The 13,899-nt window shown below is 33.4% G+C and overlaps 1 protein-coding gene across 1 annotated transcript; it reads right to left on the reverse strand.

Moving 5' to 3' along the window:
• Positions 1-6,662: 6,662 nt before the first annotated feature.
• LOC145800031 (protein FAR1-RELATED SEQUENCE 5-like) lies at positions 6,663-13,685 on the reverse strand. Its single transcript, XM_082889689.1, has 6 exons — positions 13,564-13,685; positions 8,103-9,279; positions 7,658-7,847; positions 7,257-7,399; positions 6,958-7,038; positions 6,663-6,833 (listed from the first exon to the last, which is right to left on the reverse strand). The coding sequence occupies exons 1-6, from the start codon at positions 13,683-13,685 to the stop codon at positions 6,663-6,665; spliced, it is 1,884 nt and encodes a 627-aa protein (XP_082745815.1).
• Between the last annotated feature and the right edge of the window lie 214 nt (positions 13,686-13,899).

The raw sequence follows: 13,899 nt of genomic DNA on the forward strand, positions 1-13,899 counted from the left end.
CAGTCGATTAGTTCCCGTAATAACACAGTTTGATCATTCAGTCATAAGTAATTCACAATCCCCCATAACAAAATCAAATCAGATGATAGTTCTCCATTTAGGTAAAGGTCTCCTTAGATCAAATCAAATGAAAGTCATATCAGATCACGTCAGATGAAAGTTCCACCCAGTCACATCAAACAAAAGTTCAAAGCGTGAGTCATCAAACAGAAGTTCTCTCAGGTAAACAAAGGTTTCGTCAAGCCATAGTCCTATTAGATTAGATCAGGTAAAAGTTCTATCCTCATCATCTTCAAACAAAGTACATTTAGTTCTATAGTTCATACTCCGTTCGTTTAGGTGCTTAGTCAATAGTTTCACAATTGTTCTAAGTTTATCAGTTCTCAAATTCACATCGAAGTCGCGTATCATAATAGTTCATATCAAAGTGTTTCAGGTCATATACAATGTGTTCCTCCCAATAAGTTTACAGGTAAATGCACAGGCATGCAGTTGTTCATATCGAGAGGTAAGCATCATAGTCAACATGGCAGCTTCCCAAATAAGTCTTTCATATAGGCATACGGTATACAGCAGCGTATCATATAAAGTTTTTTGGTGGCACACAATAGCAAGTTGTCATGTAGGAGTCCCAAATTGGTCATACAGTCACTAAAGCATAGGCTCGCTGGTCTGGTCAAATAGTCTTATCAATTTCCAACAATCACAATTCACAGTTTAGAGTTTATCGTTTGAGGTCTCTACTTAGTCACACAATCCCAGAGTCATAGTCCCAACGGTCAAGTTATCAAACAAATAACATATCAATCATTCTGAGCAAAGGTATAATCGTATATGTGTATGTCCAGAGTCTAATAACATTCACAAGCATAGGCATGCATATATACAAGTCCAAACATTTTTCATAGCATAGGTAATTGTTAAACATAAGAATTCAAAGTGTCGTACATTTAGTTCATATCAGGCAGTAGGTTTCAAAACGTTTATTAACCACAGTTCGGCCCCATCTAGTCTAATAGCATTACAAGTAAGGACACATATACATGCAGGTACGAGTCTAGAATCAATTATCATTTAGGCATTCATTTGTAAATTCATAAGCAAGAGCTCATTCCTCCATACTGACATAGGTTCTCAATTTCAGAAGTTCCACACGTGACTAATTCATGTATACGATTTGAGATCATGGGCCTAATCATTCAATGATTTTAATCAATATATAACAGGTCAGTTCAAGTCATGGTCATACGGGTTTCCCAAATCACTTTTCACACATACATTTACACATAAATAAGGTAATATTTGCGTCAGTTGTTTCGGTATTTCGAGCATTTCCTGGAACTAGGGTGTAAACCCTTCCTTGCCTCTAGGTACAGGAACAAAACCAGTCGTATTAACATTAGGCTTATTGTTGTTCAGCTGAGCTCGTAAGCAAGATTTAGCCAAGTGCCCTTTCTGACCACATCTAAAACAAGCCCCTGATAGGCAGCGACAAATGCCCCAATGTTGTTTCCTACATTCTTTACAAATAGGTATACCATTGTTCACATTGTTTCCCCGACTTTCTTTGTTCAAAGTTATTGCCCTAGATTTTTCAGTTGCAGAGGTCATCGAATTACTAGTCATTTCAAATTTCTGTTTCTTTTGTCTCGTTCTTTCTGATTCAGTTGATGATGTTGATTTTGATATTTTCAAGGCTGCTATGTTTGCCTCGGACATTAAGGCCCTATCAAGAACGTCCACGTACTTTGGCAATTTTAAAACGCCAACTCGGTCATATACATCTAGGTCCAGCCCACCTTCAAATTTTCTGGCCTTTTTGTAGTCAGTGTCTATCATATGGGGTGCATACCGGGCTAATTTAGTAAATTTTGCTTCATATTCGGCCACAGTCATATCACCTTGCTTAAGTTGTTCAAACTCAAATATTTTTTCTATCTCGGATGCATTGGGGAAAATATTTTTCAAAGAAAATTTCTTTAAATTTATTCCATGTCACACCTTCATTATCATTCCGTACTAACATCCACCATCTCCTAGCTTCTTCCTTGAGTGTGAATGTTGCCAACAAAACTTTCTGTGCCTCAGTACACGGAAATACTTCACACATTTTCTCAGTTTCTAAAACCCAAGCCTCGGCTTTTAACAGTTCAATACCCCCTGAAATTCCGGTGGTTTCATCTTATTATATTTCTGTGTCATTGTTATCATATCATAATTAGTTGGTTCAGGTACAAGTATTTGTCTTTGTTATTGTTGTCTCAAAGATTCGGTTAAGGTTTCGACCATTCTTTCTAACCGGCTAATTCTAGCATCAGAAGATTCAGATTTGTCTACATTCCTTGTCCTTTCCATTGTCTACACACAAACAGGGTGATTATTAATATTGGTATAGTCCTTACTGGCTTCATGTTCCATTTTCATTTCAAATCAAACAGTCCGTCATTTTATTTCAACTCAAATAAATTCACGTAGGTTACGTAGTCTTTCACGTTCATATGGTCATGTTCACAAGAATTACACATTCGACACTACATGTTATTCCACATAACTCATAGATTCATTTCTTTTCATTTTCAATTCAGATATGTTAATAATAGTTCATACACTTAAACATGATAATGCAATGCCCCTATTTCATTTCTAGGACATCTTATAGCTCATATGGACTCATGTGTGCGGTATAACTCGTGCTCTGATACCACTTTGTCACGACCCAAACCTGCCCCTATAGGTTTAGCATCGTAACTAGCCAGTAATCCTTGGATTACCGAAGGCCTCTGAACAGATTAACAAAATTAAGGGGCTAGCGGAAGCCAATACATGAATATAGTTATCCAGTGAGCTGTGTAAACTTACATGAAACAGAATATTTAAAACTTCCTATACATAACCAAAAAAAAATCATTTTCTCATTATACCTACACACTTAGCAAAGCATCTCAAGTACAGCCAATAAAACAAAGAACTCTCATATGCAGAAACAGTAGAATTTTAACACATAACACTTCAAGAACCTCCATGTAAGGCACAATAGTTGGCTGACAGCAAGACACACGTCCAGACAAAAGCCCTCAGGCTCGATCTCCAGAATGCCCACCTATACATATATGTACACACAGTGAGCTAAAACCCAGTGAATAACATCAATGTAAATAGGTTAGTGAACGAAATCCGAACATGTCTTAAGCATAAAACAGATCATAGCATAAACATTCTTGTATCTTAACATAGTAATGGTACATCCCATAGAACACATCACATAACGTCTTCCGACTAGAGTAATCGGTTCCGAATACCGATTAAACACATATCACCACAATGAAGTGGCTAACGAGATCTCGTAAACACATGTATGTCATGGAACCGCATTTACATGCCGTTCCCCATGACTTGGGACTATCTATGGATGCCATAATAGATTTCAATCATAGGGCATTCGTTCACGTAAACAATATCATTTCAGAAATCATAACTTCACATATTACATTTGGAACATAATTTATATCAACATATCGTTACAGAAATGTTACTCACAGTGGTTCTCGCAAACGGTCAATCAATGTCCAGACGTTGACCTACAGACACAAAAGCACATAACACCAACATATCTTGTCATTACACATTCACATGGCCAACACAGTTTAACTTACATAGGTTTCTTGCTTAACACATTGATTCAAACACACATTGGTAATCTCTTAACTTTGTACATTCTTTCTTAGTGTGTTTCTATTCCAAAGCTCCACTACTATGGCTTAATTAAGGCTTAGGAATGCCTAAGATGCAATGAGGATGCCAAAACATAAGTTTGAACACTTAGTAAATTTTCTAAAAATAAGGTCCCCGCTCGAGCGTAGATTTCTTTGCTCGAGCGGACATGTAAACATGAGAGGGGTCGCTCGAGCGAGACTTCTTTCGCTCGAGCGGTCTGTAAACTTGGAAAAAGTACTGGTTGGTCTCAATCTACGCTCGAGCCACCACTCCCACGCTCGAGCAGATCAACAATATACAAAGGGTTCGCTCGAGCGTGACTTTGGTCGCTCGAGCGGAGAGCTCATGCCTGCAAAAATACTGAGAGCTCGCATTCTCCGCTCGAGCGCAGGTTTCCTCGCTCGAACGGACTGTGAAATTCTGGGTTTCCAAAAATAGAGTTTTGAACTTCAAAATGCAATTCAATGGCTACACTCATGCATAGCTTGATCAAAACACTTGAAAAACTTTACTAAAACACAAATATATGATCATTTTCAAACCTTTAGTTCGAAACTCATGGATTTAGCAAATTTGAACTTAAAAGCTTATGCATGAAAGATTTTCAAACTATTTTCTTGATTTCTCCAAAACATGCAAATGGTTGGTATGAATCCATGAATTTCCAAAACATTATGCAAGATATGAACTCACATGCTTGCAATGACTTCAAAACTCTAACTTAAAATGATGGAACCAAAAGGTTAATCCCCAAGGATGCACATGCAAGACATCTACAAGCCCAAAGACCCACTTCTTTTGCTAATCTCATGAAAATGGTTCAAAGATGTGTTGAAATCATGATGCATGGAAGTTAGTTGCAGAAAATATGCTCAAGACTCTTACCTAGAGCTTTGATTTCAAACAATAAGAGATGGACTTCCCTTAGCTCTCTTCTTTCCCTTCAAACCACACAAATGTAGAGCTTTCTCTCTCTAGAGTGAGCTAACCCTCTCTCTCTCTCTCTCTTTCTCTCTCTCTCTGTCTAAGGTGAACTCTCTGCTCAAAGAAGTAGAAAGAACAAGAAGAATGTTGCCTACATTTCTTCACGTTTCAGCAGATATACACAACACTCACACACTCCCACATTCGAATGAATAGCACGTGGACACACATGCACTACTCCAACACACCCACAAGAATTTATCCTCTACACTCAACACCATTACATGCCTTGACACATCATACACTTAATCACATCTTGAATCACGAATAGGAGTAGATTAGGCATAAATCATGCATCATCTTATTAAACACAAGTAACCTTAACTAATCATGGTTACCACCTAACTCAATTAACCGCAAGCCGTTCTAATTAAGGCTTAATTCAATCACATGTGATTTTACTAAACTGAACCAATTTTTTTATCAAAATTTCTCATATGTTTTCAAATATTCCAATTAGTCATTTCATGTACTCAAATTCGGTTTCTAAAAGCATTTAGGCTATCAATCTCGGGTTCAGAGTAGAAATCATAATAGATAATTCTATGAATAACAAATAGAAAGCCAAATAGCACATAAAGTACACAATTAGCACATAATTCCCTTTTAAACACTTGTTAACATTATAAATTACGGGTTAGTAATTAGTTATGGATCGGGGTTGTTACAACTACCTCTCTGTGAACTATTTTTTATTAACTTTAGGACTAGTACTATGATAAATGTATTCCTTTGATTGGATGAAGTGTGCCTGGTTTGAAACTTTCTTGTTGGTTTTTAACTTAACTTACTACAATAGTTTATTACCCTTCATAACTTGCTATTTGTCCTCTTTTGTAGATGTCAAGTTCTAGTGTCAGTGACAGTAGCTCAGATCGGTTGACATACGTCAACAGAAATTGTCGTACATGTAATAAAAAGGCCACCATTTTAATATCGCAAACCGATCGAAACATAAACAAGTTATTATACTCTTGTAATGATTGTGGTTTTGTCGGATGGTGTTTACCTACGAATCCAGAATATAGAGGTCATCAAATTCCAAGAGACGAAGTGCCAACTGTCGGCGAACAAGTTATGACCGAACAACTTTGAGCTATGACCGAACAACAAATAGAGATGACGGAACAACTTCAAATTCAAAACGCAAAGATGCAAAAGTTGATATGTATATTGCCCGTGTTGCTTGTAATTGGTGCCTTTAAACTTATGAATATGTAATAACATATATATACATATATGTAAGTTAGAAGTAGAAGTAGATGTCAATGTACAAGTTCAAAGTAGACTGAATACTTTTGTGATGTTTTCGAGGAAGTTATGCTTTGTTGTGTATTGAAACCTAATTATTGTACCTCTTTTGTGGTGAGTGGAATAGAAAATGGCTTGTTCAAACTTGTACACTTTCTTCAATACTCATTGAATCGACATTGTTAAATACAGGAAACTGTTGGATACAAGGTAACTATTGTTGAATACAGGTAAATTATTGAATATACATGGTTGAATACAGCGAAACTATTTAATATACATTGTTGAATACAGGGAAACCATTGAATATACATTGTTAAATACAGGGAAACTATTGAATATACATTGTTCATTACAGGGAAACTATTGAATACACATGGTTGAATACATAAAAACTGTTCAATAAATATTGTTCAATACAAAGAACTGCTTAATAAACATTGTTTGTTACTACATATTGCAACATCTTCATTACATAACAAATAATAATAATAACATAACTTCATTAATAATTAGTACACCACATGTTTTACAAATCTACATGCTGAATCTCAATAACAAAGTTGTAACATAAGCTACAATCTCAAAAAGAAAGTTTGAAAATCAAATTAATAGACTACATAATTTCCAATCTCAAAAACAAAGTTTGAAACTTAGATTAATAGACTACATAATTTCCAATCTCAAAAACAAACAGATGGAATACATAGAAACTAGTCAAACAAGTCTGTAATATCCAAGTTTCCCGATGTGCATGCATGAGAAGCTGATGGGGTTAGAGATGCAGAACCATAAATCTGAGTTGGAGCACTCATCAAACTTCCCTGTGTGCCACTTATGAAGTCCGATGGAGTAAGAAACGTGCCTCCAATACCATGGGCCACCTGTGACAATTCATTGCAAAAAGTACATGTTAGAATAATACACTTTGTAAAAGTACATGAAGTCCTCTTTCGAATACACTTTGTAAAAGTACATGAAGGCCTCTTTCGAACACGTACTGGTAACCATATAAGGATAATACGGTGTATATGCAGTAGAGTTAGCTTTAGCTTGAGCTTGAGCTTCAAATTGAGGCAACTTAGCAGCCTATATGTTTTGAAGAATAATTAAAGATTGAAATTTATGAATTGCTTTTACATACTTGAATAGAGTTTGTAAAAAAAAAATTTGAATACACATTTTACTGTTGCTTTTGTTTATTTTTTTGCTGTTGCCTTGAACCGATTAACAATTTGATCTACTTTGGCAACCTTCCGTTTCGTAACTGGACGACCTCTTCGCCGAGCAACCAAAGGACTAATCACCTTCCTACTAGTATCTTCTTGTGTAGAACCGGTGTGAATCAGACTTTTTGTGGAACATGGTAAATTACTCCCATCACCGGATTCTTCTTTCATCACTCTATCCTTGATTTCATCCAACCCAAGGTCTATAATTCTAGTTTTGCCTTCAGAGTTACCAGCAAGTTGTACAATGACAATCAATTTTTTGTTCATCCTCTCATAGGTACTTGCATTGAAATCATTCCCAAAGCCGGTATATGTGGTTTTGATACATGTGTATTCTCTATCCACATCTTTTCTCTACCGGGGCAAAATTTATTTACTTGGCACCTCATTTATGCATCTTCTGACAAGCATAGCGAGTGAGTGAGCACACATAATGCCTCTAAACTCAAACAACCGACACATGCATTGAACTTCACATTTAGTTGAATTAAAATAGACAACAAAGTCCACATGCTTCATCTTCTCACAAACTACCATCACTTCTTGGACATTATATGTAGAAATTGATCCCTCCTCTTTCACAATTACCACATGACAGTAAACTAATCTCTTCAACTCTCCTTGAACTTCTTTGAATTTCGCATTGGTGTAGGCTTGCTGAAATTGCTTCTCAAAACCATATATAGTTAGGCAATCAAACAAATTGTGTCAAGACTTGAAGTCTGCTTTCTTCTCTTTCTCTACCTTATTTCTCAAGGCATTGTCATATTGTTCAACGAATTGCTTCAATGTAGTTTTTGGATTTACATATCCATCAAAAAACGTATTCATGCTTTCACTTCGTTGTATAGTTGACATACCAACCCAAAAAATGTCTTTAACATAGACAGGTACCCATCAATGTCGCTCGTCATATAGTACCCCCAACCACTCATTATCATAAAGATTGAATGTTGCAAGCATCTTTTCCCATTTACTCTCAAATTCAGCTCTTGTCAAACAGTCATAAACTGCATTTTGCATAGCCAACTTTACGGCTTCATACTGAGCATATCCTTTCAACTTCTCCGGAATTTTCTTCATGATATGCCATAAGCACCACCGATGTCGAGCTTGTGGAAACACAATTTCTATAGCATTTTGCATAGCTCTACACTGATCAATTATGATAGCTTTTGGCAGATGATTTAACATGCAACTTAACCATGACTCGAATAGCCAAACAAATGTGTTAGTGTCTTCACTAGACAACAATCCACAACTAAGCAAAATGGACTGTCCATGGTGATTAACTCCGACAAATGGAGCAAATGGCATGCCATATTTGTTCGTCAAATAAGTTGTGTCAAATGAAACATCTCCAAATGCTTCATAAGTCGCTCGACTCCTTGCATCAGCCCAAAACAAGTTTCTAATGCGAAACTCCTCATCAACATCAATCACATAAAAGAAACTCTCACTATGTGCTTGCATCCTCATAAAATAACTTTGAAGTGATTCGGCATCACCTTCCCCAAGCCTCAACCTTCTAGCTCTCTCAATGTAATTTCTTGCATCTCGCTCGTCAAATGTCAATGACCCATATCCCCCCGCTTCAACAACCATTGAATGAAAGTTCCTAGACACCCCAATCCCTGCTTGATCATTAATTTCTAATCTTCTCTTCACAGGAGTAAGAATTTTCTTATTCATTGCAAAATGACGTGAGTCGGTGGGAATCAAATCATGATTATGCTCAAGGTTAACTGTGGTTAGTTTATATCTCCCATCCTTTTGTATACTACCTCGTACCCTTGCCGTGCAACCAATTTTTGTGGACAAACATGGCTTCAGAGGGTTGACTTTTGATTTCTTTTTTCTCTGCCCCGCTCGAGAACATTCAATTTCAAAGTTTAGCAATTGCCCATCATCTCCAAAATGTTGTGCTCTATGAGCTATAGAAAATCTAACATGCTTAGCATATTTGCCATAAAATGTGTACACATCTTCCCTTGAGCTAAAACACATACCCTTTTTAGGTTCTTCAACGTCTTCGCCCTCATTTATTAAAGGATTCTCACCAACATTTGAATCAACCTCCATTCTTCCACTTTGCGTACTGAAATAACAATTAAACAAATATCAGTTCCCTAACAATGCCCAAACAAAAATACTGATGTCATTATATAACAATTATGGAACTAAACTTCATATTTCAGATTTTATATAAACTCCATTCAGAATGATCACTGTGAACCAAATTTCAGATTACAGATTATATAACTCATATTTCAGATTATATAACACTGCCCAAATTTCATATTTCATATTATAAAACAATTACTCATATTTCAGATTACTCATATATATTTCAGATTTCATAGGTCCAACATGACAAATTTCAGATTAGGGAAGAGAACTAGCATATAACTGATTTCAGATTTCAGATAACTGATTCCAAAATGAATTAGCATATAACTGATTCCAAATTTCAGATTAGGAAAGAGAACTGATTTCATATAACTGAATTAGCATATAATTGATTCCAAAATGACAAATTTCAGATTTCAGATTTCAGAATTAGCATATAACTGAAAGAGAACTCATTTACTCATTTCACTATTCAGATTTCAGAATTAGCATATAACTGAAAGAGAACTCAAGCTGGATTAGTCATATGAAATTGATTTTTCAACTTATAAACCACCGATCCAGATTACATGCGAGACAGAGACACAACAAAAGATAGAGAGCGACAGAGGAGCTGAGGACAGACGATGGAGACAGGCAGAGGACAACCAGATTGATGAGAGCGATGAAGATTGAGGATAGATGAGAGCGACGAACAGAGATACAGGTTTGTAAAAGGGACAAATAGGGACAACCAGAGTTCCCGGCGAGTTATGGCCATCATCGACGGCGGAGAGCTACGGTGAAGGAGGAGGATGGCGGCGAGAGGTGAGGATAGACGCGGGAAGATCGTGGAGATAGGTTTGGTTCCCGCTTTTTCTAGATTTTGTTTTTCTTTTTTTTTTTCCAACTGTGTTTACACATCAGCTGCCACCTCATCTGCCATGTCACTGGGGGTCATTGGGGGTCAGAAGTCACCGGGGGTCTGTAGCAGGGGTTGACAATTAATACATAATATTTGTAATCCTTGAGGAATATCCCATTCCCATAGGATGAGATGACCCTCCACTTGTTATTTGAATTATGAATTTAGATAAAAGTTTAAAATAAAAAAATATAAACTATAAAATTATATTTATTTCATATTTTACTCAATTTTTTTTTAAATCTCTATTTTTTTTTAAAAAAAAATTCTACTTAAATTTATAATTGAGCACGCGTGACTTAAATGAATGCATACCAAGCCATAATGATAAGGTGTTTAAATAAGAGGAATATAGAGACGTAATGAAAATCTCTTTTATTCGATTATTTGAGTACAATTAAAAAGGAGAAACAAGATTATCATACTAGCATGAATCCTATTTCCTTATACTCATGAGAATCTCACATTTTTAAATAGGGTTGTAAATTAGTAGAACTGTTCGTAACAGATTCGAGTTCAACTTGGCAAGAGCTCGTTGGAATTTAGTTTGTTTTTTATTTATTTATTTTTACATTTGAGTTTGAGTTCGTTAAAATTTTAATAAATAAGTCTAAACATACTAAAATTCTGCTCGTTAGATGGGTCATTTCATATTTATTATTTATATATTAAGTAATGTAAAAATATATACAAAAAATAAGATAAATATGTTATTCATATATTTAAATATATATATATATATATATATAAATAATAGCTAACTATAAATAATACATTTATATAAAGTGGTGGTAGATATTATTATTTTGGTAAAATATTAACTTTTTTTTAAATATATTTATATATATATATATATTGTGTATATAATTATATAACTAAAGTTTCAATTGTAACTTTAATTTCATATGTAAATATGAATTTATAATTTTTTTTAGATCGTTAAGGTTCATGAACAGGTTCGAGGATTGTTAAATTTTTATTGAGTTTGAACTCGAGTTCGAACTTATTAAAATTTAAATAAACAAATACAAACATGCTAAAACTCGGTTCGACTCGTTTGCAACCCTATTCCTAAAGAAACATGACTTATTTCAGAGTAAATTGATTCACAAAATTTAAAATTATATCATATTTGTAAAGGATTCATAATCAAACTCAGCGCCAGAATTACATTGACACAAGAATACGAGAATAAATTTGTTCACACACTCTAAAGTACAAAAATTCTGATTAGGTAAAATCTCAAGTTTCATATTTAAAAGAGAAAAGTTAGGGATCATAAAAAAATTTTCATGAAAATAATCATGAAAGATTTATGATCATTGGATTACCTTGATTAGTGTGTGGTGCTTTATTCTAAGTGTAATCCAAAAGTCACAAAACTTTTATAATTATTTTCATGAAAGGTGTTTCATGACACCTAGCATTGCTGTATTTAAAAAGGCAAAAAATTAAAAAATATAAAATATATTAAAAAAAACATCATGAAAGAAAATAATATAAGAAATATAAAGGTAAAAAATTAATCTAATTACCAAATTTAACACTGTTAATATATCAATACATAAATTCTGATTGTGTAAAATCTCAAGTTTCATATTTAAAAAGGTAAAAATTAAAAAATATAAAATATAAAATATATATAAAAACATCATGAAAGAAAGTAATATAAAAAATATAAAGGTAAAACATTAATCTAATTACCAAATTTAACACTGTTAATATATTTATTCTTGGAAAGGAGATGAGTGTAATTATTCATTGTATTTTTTTTAAAATTAGTGTAATTTACCTTTTATAATAGTATTAATGAAGAATACTTCAAATTATATAATTTTGTTTTCATTTTATTTTAAAAAAATTAATAGTCACCTTAATTTTCTTTTAATAAAAACATCAAAAGTATTATAGAGTTTTAGTACACAATTTTGTTAAGTACATATGTATTGATTCTTGAAGTTAGAAACTTGTAGGGAAATTGCAAATTAGTGATAAGATTTCAAAAAAATTGCAAAATTATGAAAAAAATTATCACTTTAATTATTAAAATTGATAAGTTTTACTATTGATTTGTAATTTTTTTAATCTTTACACTTATTTACAATTTCTTCTGAAAACTTCACTGTGTACCCACAAATGACATTCAAAAGTGTACTCCGGTGTTTCACTTTTCAATTGTTAAAAAATTATACAAAAATGAAAATAATGAGTAGTTGTAACTGTTTTGTAAGGTCTTGTTTGGCAATTAAAAATTTTAATAAAAAAGTTTTAAAAAACTACAAATTATCATATTATTCTCTCTATTTTTTTACATTTTTTTCATAAAAAGTTAAAAAATCTCTAAAATATTCAATTCTCAAACGAGCCCTAGGTGAAAATTTAATATTTTTTTTAACATTAAAACTAAATTAGTTAAAATTAAAATTAATGACAAAAATATTTGTTAAGTAAAAGTTCTAAGATACCAACTTGAGTCTTTATCTTATATATATATAGATATAGATATACGACAATACTAAAAATTCATCTTTATCAACTTAGAGTTTACCCAGAAAAAGAAATCAATGACTCAGATTTATTTCATATGGGGACTCCACATTTTATTAATTTAATCTCCACCATACAAACACATTCGAAATAAATTCGGAATCTGTAAGGATGAGTTGCTAGCATTTTTCATTCATATACCATCCCAGAAGGTGTATCAGTTTATTAGAATTGTTTTTAGTTGTTTTTAATTTGGAAAATTTTTGTCAGTATGTTTAGTATGGTTTTAAATTACAATTTGTGAGGTTAAGTTTGCTTAAATAAACTTTAAAAAAAAAATTATAAAACAAACTACACCAAATAGCCCAATATGTCTGGTGATAAGAAATCTATCCAAGTGGGAGATGATTGTTGCACTCTTTCTTCGAATTATGATATGTAATACTCTATTTGTTTTGATTAAAAATATTTTTAGATTTTTTTTATTTAATATATTAGTGGCCATAATTAGTGGTAGGGGATTGGTGGTGGAGTTAGTAGAGGTTGTGGTGCTAGTGGTAGCGGTGCAGTAGTGGAAGTGGTCGAGGTGGTGATAATGAAGGCGACAATGGTAGTGATGTTGTGGTGGTAGTGGTGGTGGTGTTGGGTAATGACGATAATTGCAATAGAGAATGTTTTTCACTTTTCAAAAGTATAAAACTTTTTTGTCCAAATAAATTTAAAAGTTGATAAAAAGAGTTAATGTTAGGTCTTGTTTTCTATTGTACCATAGTTAAATATATATGTATATAAATATATATATATAAATATAATATTTTCTACTCAAATAAACGATGATGGGACGATAGGAATGGCACCGACAGTAATGGTGGGATGGTGGGACTAGCGATATTGGTGTGCTGGTGGTGAAATAGAAGTGGAGGTGGTGACGTAACCGTAGCAATAACAGCAACTACATTGCTAGTGGTGGGGATGGTGGACATTTTTTACCTTTCATAAGTGAAAAATATTTTCATTCAAATAAATTTATTATTATTATTATTATACTATGAAAAGCATTTTACTCAGCAAATGGAACATTAGAGATTTAGGAATGAGTAATACTAGGGATTATGAAAAAAATATCATAAAAATGATCAGGAAAGATTCTCCACCTTTGGATTATACATACAATAAAACACTACACACTAATCAAAG

Source organism: Camellia sinensis, chromosome 9, assembly GCF_055761805.1.
Source record: "Camellia sinensis isolate YWXY chromosome 9, ASM5576180v1, whole genome shotgun sequence".
Lineage (NCBI taxonomy): Eukaryota > Viridiplantae > Streptophyta > Magnoliopsida > Ericales > Theaceae > Camellia > Camellia sinensis.